This window comes from Cynocephalus volans, chromosome 6 (assembly GCF_027409185.1).
Source record: "Cynocephalus volans isolate mCynVol1 chromosome 6, mCynVol1.pri, whole genome shotgun sequence".
NCBI classification, from domain to species: Eukaryota; Metazoa; Chordata; class Mammalia; order Dermoptera; family Cynocephalidae; genus Cynocephalus; species Cynocephalus volans.
Window position 1 is genome coordinate 50,436,130 of NC_084465.1, and position 18,731 is coordinate 50,454,860.

General features: G+C 35.0%; 1 protein-coding gene across 1 annotated transcript in view; it reads left to right on the forward strand.

Annotated features, from left to right (window-relative positions):
- The window catches only part of ORC5 (origin recognition complex subunit 5), an 87,883-nt gene extending 70,266 nt beyond the window's left edge, over positions 1-17,617 (forward strand). Inside the window, exons 13-14 of the mRNA XM_063100124.1 lie at positions 8,387-8,499; positions 16,832-17,617. Of these exons, the coding sequence (XP_062956194.1) occupies positions 8,387-8,499; positions 16,832-16,877 (159 nt within the window). The 3' untranslated portion in view covers positions 16,878-17,617. The remainder of the gene's footprint in view (positions 1-8,386; positions 8,500-16,831) is intronic.
- The last annotated feature ends 1,114 nt before the right edge of the window (positions 17,618-18,731 follow it).

The window sequence follows — 18,731 nt, forward strand, 5'->3', positions numbered from 1 at the left end:
TCATTCTCTTCTCTATAATCTGATAATTGTGTTTACACGTACCACTAATATAGCACTTATATTGTGTCATTACCATATTATTGTATGTTTTTCTCCTGCTACCCTTAATTCTTTGATGGGAGAGACCTTGTTCATTTTTATATCTCTTGCTCAGTGCCATGAACATGGTATTCACTCATTCAATGAATGACCTCCCATTCTCTGAACATGCAGTTATGGTCTCTGGTTACTAAAGTTTTGCAGTTATTTATGTGCTAAAAATTCCAGAGATTAGAGATGCTATCTTTAGTTCCTCTAAACATACATGCTGCCTTTTGTTTATCTGAGTATTATTTGAAGATTAATGATCCACCTTTTTTTTAAAAAATAAAATTTTGTGGTGTGGGTTTAAGTTGAACTACTTTAACAATCTTTGCCTATGTCTTCCATGTGCTGCACTCACCACCTCTGTATTGTGTGTGTGAAAATGTAGGTTGAACTCTTGATATATGCTGTGAACCATTATCACATCTCCTGAAATCAGATCAGATGTGCTTGTTGGGTTGTGTGGAACTCATGCACAACATTTCACGTTAAGTTCCTTTACTTAAATAATTTAATATGTTTCAAATTGTAAAGCTCCTCCAGGACAAGCAGGAGAGTGTATTTCATAAATCAATGACATATATACCAACCTATGAAGTATGGAAATAATGAGCATGTTAAAAATTAATTACAGTTGTAATTGATTTCCTTTTGTTGGCAGAAATAACAGTTTATTAGCCCAGGAACAGGTTCACACTGTTTTTACATCGAGCATTTCCAGCTGAAGCTTGTTAGTGACTGCCTCTCCGATTAAAGGGAAAAAAATCCTCACTGTGGTACATGAACTCCCATTGTTAAGACATAAATAATCAGCTCATCCCCTACATGGATGAGAACAAAGAACATAATAGTACACAGAGCAAATAATAACTAAGCAAATATTGCACAACCCCGTTTAAGATATAAATCTTAAAATATTGTACATATAAGAAGGTTCCCATTTTTTATTTTTCTTTGTGAATGCCTCAGTCATAACATAGCAGCTAGTTCAAGGGAAAATATATACATATACTTTGTTTGGTTTTTTAATCAGATAGATTGATTATTTTAAACTAAGGTAAAATGCTGCTAATGTATAAAAGCTAGGGAAATACTATTCTCTGATAGTAAGATGCTTCAGATTTTTAGGGATTTTGTTTGATTATTCTTAAATCCAGGGCAAAAAACAGAATTTTTGTTTTGAAGAAAAACATCAGTGAAAACATATGGCTAAAAACTTAGAGGTAAAATCATTTACAGTTTAAAAAACAAAACAAAATTGTGTTTTGGATTTTCTCGCATGAATTATCTAAATCCTGACTCTGGAAAAGAAAATCCACTCCCTAGGCTATTTTTTTATTTCTTTGAATTTCATCCATTTGACTTGAAGCTTGACAAAATAGACAAGAAAAGTAGTTGTGGAAAACACTATATACTCCCCAAGAATCTGAATATTATTGGCAAAAGAATATATCTACATAGGATATAGAAAGCCTGAAAGGGAGTAATAATTTCTTTACAAATTTTAAGTTTACTTAGATAATTAAAATGGCTTTTGTCGAAAATGATTCTAGTATTTCAGGAAAGACCTTTTCATTACCTTTGCTTTTTAAAGATTTTAATGTTTATCCTCACTTTTAGTTTATTCAGCCATAATTTTGTATGATTTTTAGTCATGAATTTTTTTGTAAATTATCTTTAATCCCCAAATGTATAAGAAACCTTACTTTGGGAATACCATTTTTCACTGTTTAATAATTTCAGATTTTAAAAAATCATGCTTTTCCCCCCAACCTTAAGTTATCTTTTAAAAATTAAACTTTAAAAGAGTAATTTTATGTCTAATATAACATGCAATCTGATCTATGAAAAGTTATGTCATTAGGTTAAATATGTTCCACATTAATATTTCATTTTGTGACATCAAACCCAACACATCTATTAATTTTATCCACAGGATTGTTAATTGTTACTTCTCAAGACTATTCTATATCCCTGGGGCAGGACATTTGCCTATATGGAGATACTTCTTTGACTTTATTGCTACAATTTCATTTAAGGCTTTTTCTCTGTTTTATCTACAGTGCCTGCTTTCCTGGGTTTCTAACCTCCAGCCTGCTCATAGTGCCCCCTTTCAGTGGGGAATGCTTCCATAGTTGTCATTTTACTAACTTTTCCTTCCTCCGTAAAGCTTTCCCTAATATATTCCAACAAAGTTTTCTCTTCCCTAGCCTCTGCAGCTCCGTTTGGGATAGTATAAGGAATACGGGCTTTGGATTCAGATGGTATTCAAATCCAGTACTCTTCTTACCACTATTAGCTCAGTGACCTTGAGCGATTGCTAATCTCTCTGAGGTTGTTTCCTCATCTGGAAAAAAGGTTTATTTATAGTGCCTAATCATGGGGGGTTGTTGTGAGGATTGAAGAAATTAAAGTGCTTAGGACAATATATGCTATAGAGCTTGAACACAATAAATTCCAATCCCTGTACCACTAATTACCCATGGTCACTAATATTATTAGTTCCCATAGCTCTCCTTTTTTCCTCCCTCTCTTAGTTTTCTGCATATCCTCTGCTAGATCCTGATGGAAGGAATGAATACCAATTTACATATGTGTCATTCTCAGGAATGTTGCAAGAAGAAAAGATAAAAGCACACAGGAGTCTTTATTCACTTTAGTAATAGTCTTGGCAAACCACTTTCAAATATTAACATTCATCATTTTTGGCTAAACATTTTTAATATGTTAAGTAATCTTAAAATTAAGTGCGTGATTTAAAATTTGTTGTTACAACTCTAAAGTGTTTTCTAGTAAACTTGTAGCATGGCATATGTGTTATGTTCTTTTTCATTGGGACTTTTGGATTAAATAATTTTGAAACATTTATTTGGGGTGACTGACTAGGAACTGATAATGCCAATCATCCTTTTATGATGTCTGCTTTCTCATCCATTAAATGAAGCAGTGATCTCCAAGGTTTCCAGTCCTCCAAGCCTAGCTCAGAATTTTATTTTGCAATTTTTTTCTTGCATTGGAGAATTTTACTTTTTAATAAATTTGAAGTGCAAGTTGGCTTTTCTAGTTCCAAAACAAACAAAAACAGAACTTTCACCTTTTTAAAAAATAGATATAAAAAGTAAGAATTCAGGAAAATAGAACACTTAGGTTGGGATTTATATAACAGTTTTGCTGTAATCCTTCTACGCTGTAGAGGAAGTAATATGTTTTACTAACCTAAGGTTTATGGCAACTTTGTGAACATCTCCGTGGGCTCACAGAATGAAACCAGTAGTTACAAATCCTACTTGTGGCTGAACCACAAGTCCTAACTAATCATCCACCTTTAAGTAGGAAACATCTGTAATCTATAAATGTTTTAAAATCCACCCCAGCAGCATATCAATATTGAAATAATTGAAATAATTAACATTCTCTAATTTTCCCACTTTAAGCCATATTTTATCAAGTGGCTTATTTTTTAAATCCTTATAAATAAGGGTGAAAATGTTTTTTATTTTTATGAAAACATAGATTTTGTAGCTTCATAGGTACTTAAGCATTTTGAGATAAAATTGTCTTGAACAGCTTAGAAGGTTTTTCTCAAAGCCCTCTATATTTTGAGTACTTTGTCAGTGTTTTTATTTTGTTGAACTTTTTTTGAGATAATTATAGACTCACATGCAGTTGTAAAAAATAATAGGGGCTCTTTCTTCCTGTAGGCCTTTACTAGTTTCTCCCAGTGGTACCGTCTTGCAAAACTATAGTAAAATATCACAGTCGGGAAATTGATATTAATGCAATCTGTTGATCTTATTCACATTTCCCCACTTTTATATGTATTTGCTTTTTTGTATGTCTCTGCATATTTGGTTATGTGGAATTTAATCCTGTGTGTAGGTTTGTGTGTCCACCACCACAGTCAGGATACAGACTAGTTCCATCATCACAAGGATCACCCTTGTTGCCCATTGATAACCACATGTCCCTCCTCTCTTCCAATCCCTGGCTAATCTTCATTTCTGTAATATTGTAATTTCAAGAATTTCCATAAGTAGAATCATATAACATTTAACATTTGGGAATTTTTTTTTTTAATTCGGCATAATTAATTCCTCTGATATTGATCCAAATTTATACGTGTATCAATAGTTAATTCTTTTTATTGCTAAGTAGTATTCCATGGTGTGGATGTATCAGAGTTTTGTTTACCCATTCACCATTAAAGGACATCTGGGTTCTTTCCAGTTTTTTGGCTATTACAAATAAAGCTGCTGTGAACATTGATGTATAGTTTTTTGTGTGAACATGCAGATCTCTGGGATAAATGCCTAAGTGTGCAATTGCTGGGTAATATGGGTAGCCAAGGGATAATGGGGTTTTGGGGAGAGAGTATTTCTGAAAGCCAAGATAAGACAAATGCTAAATCTCTTCTAGTTTGGAAACAGGCGGAAATCCATGATGAGATTAGGCTTGAAATTTTAATGAATGGGAAGATATGTTGAAAAGAGTTAGTCTCTTCTGACAAAGTATATTAACTTCAGCCCTTTCTGTTTTTCTATAAGGGATTCATTTGCTAAAATAGGTTAATAATAGTCATTTGAAAATCACACAAACTCCCTTTATTATTAAAGGCAGGTCTCCTTGGTACTTTTCTTTTAATGTAGAAGAAAACATCAATTACCTTTACCTTGCCACTAGCATTTCCTTATGTTTCATATAACTTCTACTTTCCTGTTATTCAAATACTCTCACATACTTAATTAGATTCTTTAATCCAATTTGTATTCTAAATTACTCTTCTTCCACAGTTTTTTCATAGAACCCCAAATTTGTCTTTAACCTGGTCAAGTTAGAATTTCAAGAATATTTTCGGATACCTTACAGTTTTATTACTTTTACCAAATACCCAACGGCAAAAAGTTGGAACAGATAGTCCCTTGAAGTCACATTCAGGTCAACCAAGATTCCACGGATAAATTAATCATGTAAATTGTGTAAAGTATCAGTATCACTTCAAGATAAAGCAGCCAAAAGAGACTTCCAAATGTTAATAAGATTGATTGCTCAATGTGTGTATGTTGGGGGGGGGGGCTGATTTAGGAAAAACTAATACACAAAAAATCTAAACCTAAAGAAAGCTAATGGGTAAGGAGACTGATGTCTTAGTGCTAGAGGCATACTCTTAAGTTTATTCTCTTGTACACTTCCTTAATGACTGTTTTACAGATCATCTTGATTCTTTTAACGCACTCTTTTCCAGGCAAGAGTATAATGCAACATATTAGAAGTGAACTCTCTTAGCTGAAATCCCAGTTTAGGCATGTTTTTCAAAAGTTTTGGAGTTGGAGTTAGGAGACCTAAGACCTAGTCAGGTGAATTTCTGGCACCTTGCAGTCATTATCACTTAGCCAGGTAACTGAACATCTCAGATTCCACCTTAGTTAATCATTTGAATCTAGCCATCTCTAACACAAGGGTCAGCAAACTTTTTCAGTAGAGGTTCACATAATAAGTATTTTAGACTTTGCAGGCCAAGAAGCAAAATAGAGGATATTATGTGGGTACATGTATAGGTAAGAGAGAACACTCTTGTTATACCCCACCTCATTTGTCTGGAGTGAGTCACCCGAGATGGTGGGCATGCTTTGTTCTCAGTTGCCATTAGCTGAAGGCTTTCTCAGGACAAATGGGGAAGGGACCTGAAAGGCAGGATAGGTACCGTAGTCTGTTTTACTGTCTGTCACAATGATATCCAGGTCCCTGTGCACCTTTTTTCTTCCCAGAGAGCCCAAATGCCTCAGCAAATTTCAAAGGATTGCTGGTATGCAAACCACCTTCTGTGTTTCCTCCAAGAACAAAACAAAACTAGGAAAACTTCGTAAGTTGGAAACTAAGAAAGACTTCTAAAAATATCTTGGGGAGCCAAAGAAGAAATCAATGGAAATTAGAATTAAAATGGAATCTGTAACTACTTCCAAGGTAGTAAGGTAAAACAAAGGAATGAGAAAATATAATTCAACTCAATAAAAGACAAAAAAGGAGGAGAAAGACATAAGAAAAGGAGGAACAAACAGAAGAATTTGACATGGTAGAAATAAAATTTTAGAAAATTATTAGATACCGTAAAAGCAAACGGAGTATATGGTCCAACTGAAAGGTAAATGTGAGACTCACTATGAAAACAAAATCCCACTGTATGTGGTCTACATGAGAACTGTCTAAAGTTAAGAAAACATAAGACTTGAAAGCAAAGTCATGAAAAGTAACAGGAAAAAGGCATAGCACTTAAAAGAATGCTGATATAGCTATATTAGTATTAGAAAAAATACACTGTAAGGCAAAGACATTACTGGAGGAGAAAAGGATCATTATATAATAATGAAAAGGTTTAATTTCTCAGCAAAACAATAATTTTATGCTTGTATGCACTTAACAATGTAGCTTCAAAAATACAAAGCAAAAGCTAACAATTACAAGACGGAAAAGACAGACTCCCTGTTATAATGGGAGATTCTTAATACCTGTCAGTTTTGGTAGATGAAGTAGATTTTAAAAAGGTATATATATAAGATTTCAACAACACAAATAATAAGATAATATATGATCTAATAAACATATAGAACAGAGCACACATACATACTCTTCAACACACACAATCTGTACAATCAACTATATTAAAAAAGAACAGAAAATTTATAAAAAAGACGTTTCAAGACATAACCTGTTTAGTGATATTGAATTTGTCTTTTGAATACAGAGCTTCATATTTTGCTGTATTAATATAAACTTTCTATTTGAAATAATGCTTCATATTTACTAAATTATTCTCTATATAAAATACTGTGGTATCTACCATCTGTTCACCCTTTAATTTGTTAACAAAGTAATGACAGCTGACTGAACACTGAATGACAGTTTTCCCTTTGAAATTGTAGTGGGAAATGTAGTAGAGTCCATGTAAGCATAGTAGGATGAGCATGGATTCTCAGTTTGAATTCTTGCTAAGCTGCTTTCTAGCTTTGAGATTTGGGAAAAGTTACTTAACATCTTTAAGGCTCATCTAAAAAATCGGTATAATAATGTCCACCTTGTAGGGTCACGAGGAATAAATGAGATAATGTGTATAGCGTACTTAGTACCAAGCAAATCACTACTGCTGTTATTGTTTTTATTATTCATAGAATGTTTACTTATCATCTGTATAGTATTAGTCCCAAATTAAGTGGACATCTTAATTCCTAAGACATATGATTAGGTATTGCAGATATTACAGGTTGAACATCCCAGACCCAAAAATCTGAAACCCAGAATGCTCCAAAATCTGAAACTTCTTGAACACTGATGTGATTACTCAAAGGAAGTGATCATTGTGATATTTCAGATTTCAGATTTTCAGATTTGGGATGCTTACCAATAAGTATCATGCAGATATTCCAAAATCTAAAAAAATTCAAAATCCAAAACACTCTGGTTCCAAGCATTTCAGATAAGAGATACTCAACCTGTGTAACTTAAAAACTCTTTTCCCTTATATTGCCATAGAGTAGTTAGATGTTACCAAGTCTCCCAGTCTTTTCTTCTTGCCATTGCTGGCCTATAGGACATAAAAATAAGAAACTGGGAGAAGGCAATGGAGTGCTTAAAGAATTTCAGTTCTTAAGTCAGCTTTCTTCAGAGCACATAATACTTTGGTTGTCCTTATGAATGTGAATTTATTTTGTACTTTGGTTTTGATCTATCAAAATACACTTTTGCTTTTGCCAGTATTAATCTTTCTGGTATTTTCCTGAGACTGCTTGATCAGTGATAAGTTTTAAACCAAGACTAAGTCCAGGTCTGAGGAATACCTTTCTTATCTCTCATCCAACCAGCTACCCAACTCTGAAAAAGGCCTAAATTCACATTTTAATTGCTTGATTCCCAAGGGAGTATGGATTTGCTATTCTGAGGTATTTAATAGAAACTCCATAAAATACTTATGTAGAGAAGGAATGTGCTTTATTTGTAGTTTTTAAAGGTTTAGCAGTCATGTGGCTGAGTCATTAGTGAAACAAAGCTGTCTCTAGTGGAATCAGTAAGGACTGTTTGATTCAATTGTTAAACCAGGAATCTTTAGCAAATATTCCTGGTTATTAAACTAGGACTTTGAACATATGTACAAATATATGCGTACACATTTCAAAGTTGTCATATTCTTTGCAGATACTTGCATGGATTCAATTATATATCTTTATCAAAGTACTATAAAATGTTTTAGAAACAAGGACATTACATAATCTTATTAAAACAGTTTCTCATAAAAATGTTTTTTCATTTTTAGATTACCTCTCTAGTCACCCTTCAGCTGTTAGCTCTGGTCGGCCATGATGATCAGCTTGATGGACCAAAATACAAATGCATGGTTTCTCTGGACTTCATCAGAGCGATTGCAAGGTAATAATAGAATAATCATTAGTGCAAAATGTCTCAAATTATGTAAGTCATTTACTAAATATGAAAATGAATGTTCTTCCTAATGTAATGTCATTAGTCACTTAAATGAGAAAAGATCATTTAAGTGCCAAGAGTGAATAAGCTCCACTGTAGAATGAACCCTCTCATCAAATTTACAAATGACATAAAATTGTGAGAAATCGCTAATAGCAAAAATCAAGATTCCGAAAGACCTTAACAGATTGGAATAATGAATGGTTTCATAGTAGCAAGGTGGTATTTAAGAAATGGTTGGCTACAGAAAACAAGATGGGAGAGACCTGGCTTAAGTCCTAAGTATTTCAGCTGACTACAAGGCTTTAAAAATCCTGACTTAGGTAATGCTGATAGAAATATAGTGTCTAGTTCAAGGGATATAATTGTTTTACTGTTGTGTTGCTGTAGGCAGATCAAATCTAGTGTGCTGTGTTTAGAGTTTTAGGGCAGGCATTGACAAATGGTACATACTGAAGGGACTCAAGGAGACTTGTAGAACAAGGAACCATGTCACATCCCTAATGGAAGGACAGGGTGTGAGAGAAAAGCCTTAGGGAGGACATGTTCACTGTCTCAAGTATTTCAAGGGCTGTCATGTGCGAAATGGATGAAACTAATTCTGAGTAATCCAGAGGATTAGAAGTTCTAGGGAGGCAAGTAGGATTGTCAGAATGAAAGTTGTCTAAAAATATAGTGAGTTTCCTCAGAAAGAGGTGTACTTACTTTTATGGAAAATGTTCAAGCCACTTATGTGAATAAATGACTCCATCTCATGGTTGCATCTGGATAACAATCTGATAGGACTGTAGTAGAAGAGGTAATTAATGTGTTTGTAGATTGATTAGATTGAACAAGACAGTCTGTAAGATAGACTGTATTAAAAGTTCTGTGATACAATGTTGCAGATATTTGCCACATTTTGATGGCATATAGACTCTAAAACATGAAGGTTTTAGTGTTTCGTTATGATAAAACCAGGCAAACTTTTATGCAGGGAAAATTGAACAGAAACTTTTTTTTGAATGTATTCAGTATGATCAAGAATCAATAACTTTATTTTTCTAAACAATAATACTGGAGCTTCCATATCTAAGAACCTTTATCCAAGGCATAACTTTGGAATGATGCTTATTTATCTCAGGGATTTTGTTATAACTCTGAATGTGTTGGATTGTACCCCAACATAACCATGTACAGGACAGAGGTTTGTGGTTCCTAATGCAGTGAATATACATGAACCAAACTGAATTTGGTGTTACTTACTTCATAGCATAGCAGTGATGTTAAACCCATCCAAAGGTGTGCACTTCCATTTACCACCTCAGAAGGAAGCAGGAACCGTGATCTGGAATTTTGCTATAGACCTTGGGTACTCTAACTTACTTTCTTATTTTTATTTTCTCTACTCTTCCCTACTTTTCATGGACAATATCCAAAAAATAAGTATCCCCTTCTTCCCACATCTGCCCTCTTTCACTCCCTCATCTCCATGACATTTTGTACTTCTTTTCTTCTGACTTAACCTCTCCTTCTTTCTCTCCCTCTCATCCTTCCATCTTCTAATATTCTTCTTCACTGCCTTAATCTAAGTCTGCCCTGGGGATACTGCATCCCCAGGTACTGTGTTAACTCTAGTGGTAGCTGTTTATTTTCTCAAACCCATTCCCTCAGGAATGGAGGTCATTTCAGTGTCATCCTTCCTTCCCGTTGCCACTTCCAGACTGTTACCGCCCTCAACTTCTTGTAAAACTGTGGGCCTCTTTGAGACTCATGCAGTCTGGCTGTTTCCCTGTTCTTCTTAATGACTGATGGTGTTCTCCCAACCATTCCACCTCATGTGCTGAGCATGTGGTTCTCAGACCTTTTTCCGCCAGGTTCTTAACTCTATTCAAACCATAGATTTAACATCCGTGTTCACTGTTTAGCCTTCAATCTGTTTCACAGAACAAAAGCTACCTACGTTGGTGACCATCTTCTCTTTCTTTTCTTTTTCAGTAGGATGGATTCCCTCTTCCTCTCTAAGATGGATTCTTCCACCTGTGCTCTGAATTCCTTCTCCTCCATTTCCCCAGAACCTTTGTCAATCTCAGACTATTTGTCTTCTCAGTGACACCTAACACTGTTGACCACTCTCTCTTAAAACTCTCTTCTCTTAGAGCCCATGATTCCACAGACTTCTCATGTTTGTGTTTATGCTTTGGCTGTTTTCACTAAGGCTCACTTACCAGCTTATCCTTTTTACTTGATCTTTATTTATTTATTTTTTATTTTTATTTATTTTTTTTAATTTTATTTTGTCGATATACATTGTAGCTGATTATTGCTCCCCATCACCAAAACCTCCCTCCCTTCTCCCTCCCCCCCTCCCCACCAACAATGTCCTTTCTGTTTGCTTGTCGTATCAACTTCATTACTTGGTCTTTAAATATAGCTGCTCCTTGAGGCATGGACCTAGGCTCTTTTCTCATATTATACTTTTTTCCTAGGCAATTTTAGCTACACCCATGACTTCACCAACTACCTATATATTAATAACTCCCCTATTTTGAAAGACCAGACCTTTTTTATAATATTCTTGACCTTTATTGGATGTTTCCCAGCTATATCAGTACATTTCCAAAATTGAACTCAGGAATTCTAACCTCCACTTCCACCCACCAACAAAAAAGGAAAGATGCAGCTTCCCTCCAGTGTTCCCTATGCCAGTGATTAGCACCGTAGTCTGCCATGTTGCACAGGCCTGAAACTTGGGAATCATTCTTGACATTTCTTTCCTCCACACTCCCAGTGTTCAAACATTAGTTTGAGCTCCTATTGAGCTTACCGTGTTCCTCCTATATAACTCAAGTTCATTCACTTTTTATCATTTGAACTGTTACCACTCTAGACCAAGCCTACCATCATCTTTCTCAGATGGCTTCCTAATTGATCTTTTATCTATCTACTCTTATACTTTTATAATTTATTGTTCACATGATAGCCAGAATAATCTTTTATAAATAATCTTACAAAATTTATTGTTACCCTCCTACTTAAAACTCTCTAGTAGTTTCCTGTAAATCTTGGGATTAAAAACGGAATCTTTGAATAGCATCTGGGGGCCACATGATCTGGCCCCTGCTTTCGTACCCAGCCACCTCTGACCCACATGCCTTTTCTCCTCAGTGTTTGTGCTTTAGCTACTCTGACTTTTTTCAGTTTTTCATGTTCACCATACTGCTTCCCATCCTTATATATGAGCATTTTCTAACTCCTCCTTTCCTTTAGCTAGCTAATTGCTACATAACCTTTAGATTTCAGTTTACGTGTCGGTTCCTCAAACCTTCTTAAACATACCTGGCGACCACTGTCACCCCCACCCCACCCCACACAAAATTAGGAAGGTCCCTAAATGTCTAAGGGAGTCAATCAATAATTTATTTGTACATTCTTTTGAAAAAACGCTGTGCAGTTATTGAAAATCATTTTTGAAGAGTAAAAACACAGGAAAATACTCATTATATGAGCTTAAGTAGATGAAGCAGTTATAAAGTTGTATATATAAGAGAACTAGGAAAACCTACAAGAAGAGAGTAATGGTCAAAACTCAATTGCGACCAAACTTCAGGCAGGCTCCTCTGATGTAATGATAAAGCAGTGATTTGTAAATTTATCAGGAACACTTTCAGTTGTCTGATGGTGTAGAAGTCAAATTATAGTGCACTTAAAGAGTATTTATGAGAAAGTAGATGCAGCAAATAGAGGTAATGCTTTTCATTCATTTCACATTTATTGTATTGCACATTATAAACAAAACACTGTGCTAGGCTTTGGGGAAATACAGCAACAAGTATAGTATAGCTATATTCTATCCTCATGAGCCTATACGAAGGTACTTCAAAAAGTTCATGGCAAGATTCAAATTATCTTTTAATTCTATTTTTCCACAAACTTTTTGAAGGACTCTTGTATTCTAGGATTTTTTGCCATAAAGAGGGAGAAAGAGGATTATACCTACTAAAGGGGTTGTAGGGTTGAAAGGGGGCTATTTTTTTTTTAAAGAGTATATTTAAATGCTGATAGTTGGTTAGAGCATGGTGATGTGGCACCAAGGTCAAGGGTTCAGATCCCCGAACTGGCCAGTCGCTGTTCCCCCATCCCCCCAAAATGCTGGTAGGAAATAACTATAGAGAGAGATAGAGAAATAACTATAGAGAGATAGAGAAGGAGAGTTAATGATACAAAAGAGGGAGGGATGAATTTAAAGCACAAATCCTTGAAAGGTTATATAAGTATTAGATTTAGAATGTGAGTTGAAAGAGCCCTGGATGAGAGAGGGGAATTCTCTTGTAACAAGAGAAACAGATGGATTCAGATGGAACTGTTTGGAAGTTTGGTTGAATTGACAGAGTTCTGCTTTTATGCCTTCTGTTTTCTCTGTGAAGGAAGAGGCAGAATTGAGAGTAAGGGCAGAAGTAGTAGCAGTTTGAGAGAAATATGGAATATTTGAAATAGCTGCTGTGGAGAATGAAAGGAAGTGCTTTCAAAGAAAGCAACTTGTTGGGAGTGTTGAGGTTCTTGACCTTGAATTTACAGTGGTACAAATCTGTGAGGCTTGTGATCTTCTCCAACAGCATTTCAAAATATTCTAGATACTAGGACAGCAAAAAATTGTAGCTGAAATCATATAGTAAGGGAGTTTTGCCAGGAGGGTTCAGTGGCTGCTAGCAAGTAAGCACTTGAAGTGACGAACCATGGAATCTAAGCTAGGAAGGGCAGGAAGGACATAAAGCCAGTTGGGGGCCAACAGTTCAGTGCCTAGCACAAAGATATTCGGTAAGTATTTGTAGTTCAGGAAAAGTGAAGGGGTTTGTGAACTAATTGTCCCAAGGTGTTCCAGATAGCTTAAAAGGAGCATACTGGGGACCAGAGAGTAGAATGTCTGAATTTATGTGTTTAGAGGTAGAGCATTTCCAAGTGTGATCATGAAAGTGGAAAAAAAAGGTCATTAGAGGTGAGAAAGAGATGAGACGTGTGCAGCAAAATCATAAGGCTGACGCAGGTCTCGGGATGGAAAAGAAGACCAAACAGGATCCTAAATTAATGACTAAGAGATGGTGACGGAGGGGATCAAGGGTGGTGAATGGAATGGTCTGAGTCTCCAAAGAGCAGAACTTTTTACACAGGGACACCAACCCCACCTGACAGAACTGTCTGGGGATACAGTAGAGAGCCAAACCTTCTTCATAGGAAGGAGTTGAAGAGAATACAGTGTCCTTCAAAGGGAGCCAAGTTTTAGTTAAGCCCAGAAGGGAAAAAGGCCATTCATTGGCGAGATAGAGGACACAGAGAATTGTATTGACCAAGGAACAGTGGACAGGTTTGGACAGAGAAGCAGTGGGAAGCTGGTTTCAGAAAGGGAACAGAATATGGAGGGTAGAGTATGGGAGAAGACAGAGGACTAAGAAGCTTATTAAATATTGTCCTGGATTGTTCTTAATGTGAATGGGAGTTAGAAGTTTACAGTTGTTTTTTCTCCATAGTCAGTGAGCAGACTGTACAAGATACTCAGAGACATATGGTTCCAAGTTGTCAGAAGAACCAAAGAAAGAAAGAATATGAACTCAAACTGATCACAAAAGTAAAAGGAAGTAAAACAGTACCCTATGAGAAAGATGTATTCAGTGTAGAGTACAAGAAATAACAAAATGAAATACAAGGATAAAGGCAAAATTAAGTCCTTAAATATATGCCATATAATTAACTTGTGTTAAAGTGTTCTAAATTCTGATTTCAGTATTACTCCCAGGAAAATTGCCACCAGCACTGTTTCTGTTTATCCTCTTTCTGTCTAGTTGCTTATTTTAGAAAATAATTCATTTGTGTTATGTGGTAGGGAGAATCTCCTAGTATATAAAAGTTATCCAAAATCTTAAAATTGTATTCATATGAATCTCATGTGTATCTGAAGCAATGAAAAGCCAGAGAAAGTTCATGCAAACTACATAAATCTCTTTGTAAGTTAAAACTTTCTTTAAGTGTATTGTTTGTTTCCAAGTCCTTTAAAGTACAATGTTATCTTTGGAATGTGTGACATAATTTTTGATGTTGCCCTTATGGTTATTCTATCAAATTCTGCTGTAGTCTTAGAAGAATATATGTGGGGATCAATTGGCAAGCCTTCTGTTGATATATTGGGGGTGGGAGAATGATAGAGAGGTAGTCCTACATCTTCAGCAGTAAATGTTTCTTAAAGGAATGATCTTACATATTCAATTTTTAATCAATGTAGTGGGGTTTTTTTTTAAGTCTAAAAATTTTACTGTACAAGTATGATTTGATTTGCTTGAGTACTTTTCAGTGACAAAGCAGAGAAATGGAATGCAGTGATGCTTTTATAAATGAATACATTTAAATTGCTTAGTGTTTTTAAATTAATCCATTTATTCTATTAATGAAGATTTTATTGCAGAAACTATGGTATAGTAACACAAATAGATTACTGAAAAAATAAAGGAGTACTACCAAAACACATCACAATATTTTCTTGATTTATGCTCTCTTCTAGTACTAGTCCATTAGACAAACATTTTTCCATAGATATCGTTGCAATTCTCTGTTCTTCTTTTCTCCCTTAATATTGTAGGTATTTCTTCATATTTATCATTTTGTATGGCTATGTAATAGTCCATCAAATAATGCCTTGTAATATTTGGGATCCCCTAGTGTTGGAATTAAAGTTATTTTATCTTAGCTTCTTCTAAACTTTTTGTTTTCACACAAGGCCAGAAAAAGAAAACACACACACACACAATAAAACAACATTAAGTCAATTTTACCTTGTTACCTTAGATTTATAACCTTAAGACCCAAAGTCATTGTGGGAAGATGTGCCTGGAGAGATGTACAAATCTACTTCTCTTTTTGTCAGTGGTTAAAAGTAACCTACTATATCTGTTTCCTTTCTAAGATCCTCCAGAAAAGATCTTTTCAGCCAGTATCATGATTTCTTTAATCATTTGTTAGAGGTACCCTGTTGCTGATAAATTTGTCGGGGTTGGGGTAGGGAATGTCTAGAGTTGAACCAAAAAAACAAAAAAAAAAACATTAAAATAAAAGAACTTTATGATTTAATAACCATATGTGTCTTTTGCATGAAATAAGTTGTTTTTTTTTAAGGTAACTATTTTTAGTTATTTTATCACTGCTAATGATAACAGGATTGTTTTGGCAGTGTCTTTATACAATTTGGAATGCTTTAGTATTCTTCAGAGGCACTATTGAAATGAAAGAAGGTATTCTTCAGTCCAACATTAGGTACCAGAATAGCCATATATCTCATTTGAGCTATTTTTAAATGTGTTTTCATAAGCAGTATCTATAGTTCTCCATTCCAAAATTTTAAACATTTTTGATATGCCAGTCATTTGCTTAGAAACTTCTTTAGAAAGTGTATTACAAAATGATAGACAAAAACATTAATTGATGATGGTTTAATAAATAAGAGCATGCAATTACTGAATCTTTAAAAGGCTGTTCCCGCATGGATGATTATTTTTGCAGAATTGAATAGTTAAGGCTTTAATTTTATACTTATTGCTAGATCATTATATCTAATTATTTTGACCATTTATTCAAATAATAAATCTCCAAGTCTGAATATTTATAGTGAAGAATGAATTTGGCGAAAGAAAAATAATTATATGTCTCTTTCTCTCTGCTCTTTTATTCTGCCTGCCATCAGAGTACAAAAATATACATTCCCATCGTCTATTTGTTGTATCATATTCTTGGATCATACAGATTTAGTTACAATAAACACACAGGTCAACCAGTGTTAAAATACTGAAAAGAATGAAAACTATAAATGAGGACAGATGAGCTATGCATTATGTAAGGATAAAAACAGGTGTTTTGGAAGACAAACAATGTTCAGAAGCAAAGAAGATTTAAATACTTTTGCATCTCTAATTACTTTATTCTGGTTATTAGACAAAAAGCAAATAGCCTTCAAATGAAATCTAAACTTTCTGTAGTATAATTGAAATACGGAATGTTGAATAGCTCTAACTTTGTTTCCTTTTCTTAGAAAAGCAAGCTTCGTGCATGGCAAAAACAAAAAAACAACTTTTTAAAGTAACTGTGGGGCTAGTGACATTTTAAAAAAATAATGTCAATCCTATTATAGTGCATATAATAGCACTATCGGATTGTTTAGCATTAGTTGTGAATTATTTTGCATGTGTTTCCCAGAATCATACAAAGCTGAGCAGTCTAGGGGTGAAGATGCTAACATATTATCTGTTTTTGTTTATAGGACGGTGAACTTTGACATAATAAAATACTTGTATGATTTCTTGTGAAAACAAGCTTCAAAGCCATATGGACACTGTGACAATGACTAAGCCAAGCTGTGTTCATCCAACTACTTAGCTGGCCAGAGAGAGGAGTTCTTTGGCTCTATTGGATTTGTCCAAACAGGTGCTGGCCCAGCATGGAATCTGATGAAAATATTCTGATTGGTCTGGTTGGATGTGAGCAGAAGACTATTTACCAGAGACCCTGGAGTATTTGGAAGCAACGTGTTAATTATAAACAGCAGGGTTTGAGCACAATCTGTTCTACTCTTAATGATGTTATCTTAACACTGAAATTGCCTGAAACCCATTTACTTAGGACTACATTTTGCTCTGTGAACTATCCCCTGCGCTTTGAATGTGCCAGCAACCCTTGTTTATATGCCCAGTCTTTTCACTTCCTCTCCACAGGAGCCTCTACAGTTGCTTGCCAAAGCAGATTTTCCTAAGGCCACTGTTTGAAAAGATCACAGTTGCAAAATATAATAAATACAAGTTCTTTTTAAAAGCCAAGCTTGTATATGCTTACCTTTTCATTTCACCCTAATTTTCTCAAAAAGCAAGGTGGTTTGATCAGATGTAGACCAACTAACTTTCCGTCTCTAAGCCTACTTGTTAACTACGTTGTGCTTACATAAGGCTTATCTGGTCCCTTTCTTGCAATTAACCACCCAATCTAGCTTTTTATCAACATGATGGTTTTCTTTTCTTTTTTTTTTTTCTTTCCCAATTACTGGCCTGTAAGAGTTCCACAATAAAATTTTTTCCTGTTATATCAGTTGTGAACCTTGGTTTTGATTTTCTTGTCTGTTCATATTTTTGAAGAAGTTTTCTGTCAGCACGTGAATGCTTGCAAAGTGTTTTGAGCATATTTTAAAATGCTTAATTACAGGGCCTAGTTTAAATTTCAGTGGCAGGTTATTCCTTTTAAAAAAAGAAATCAAACACAGAAAATGATGAGGATTTGGAGAAGCCAGGACCAAGGAAAAGCCATGTGTACTGTGGATTCAAGCTTAGGTTTCCTGCATGTAGAAATCCATATGTCATTATGATAGAAAGCAGTTTGGGGAATTGATTCAAGGAAGAGCAACACCACCAGGGATAGTTTTTAGCCCTTCATATTTTGTTATGCAGATGCATGTCTAATGTGCAGCCTGTCGTGGATAGATGCACCAGTGTGCATTTTGAGGGAAGAACTCTGGGATATCAGAGGAGGAAAGATTATCAAATAGGAAACTGGGGAGAAGGACCATGGCTCCTCCTCACTGCTGGTCACCTGTCTCCTGCCCAGCACATGTCCTATCCACCTCCCACACCATGTTACTAGCCCCAGGTATGGCTTCCCTACACAATACCTTGCAACTAATTTTCCCTGCCCCTGAGTGGGCCATCGGAACTTTCCTGTTTTGTAATTTACTTTCTAATGGCTTACTAATGGCTCACTAATTTGATTAATTTATTTAAATGATGACTAACAGAGCTTAATATGGGTATTAGCATTTTAACAAGGGTCATCTGCAAATAGAATTCTGTAATTGGAAGATATAAATCTCCAATTAGAGGAGGGAATCTAATGATGAGAATTATGCTGGCTAGCAGGCCAGATATTTCTAAGAGAGGAAGGACTTAAATTACACTCAGCATCTACTCTACATAGGACTGAAAGTGATTTAGGTGGTAGAAGAAGAAAGTTACTAAGCTCTAGATTTTTAGATTATGCATACGTAAATGATGCTTCATTCTACAAATATCTTCTTTCAATTACCATGAGCTTCTCCCTCTTCCCTCGTACTTTCAAGTCATTTTCAATCCCTGGACCAGTCTTCACTGATGAAGCAATTCCTATTCAACAACTCTGGA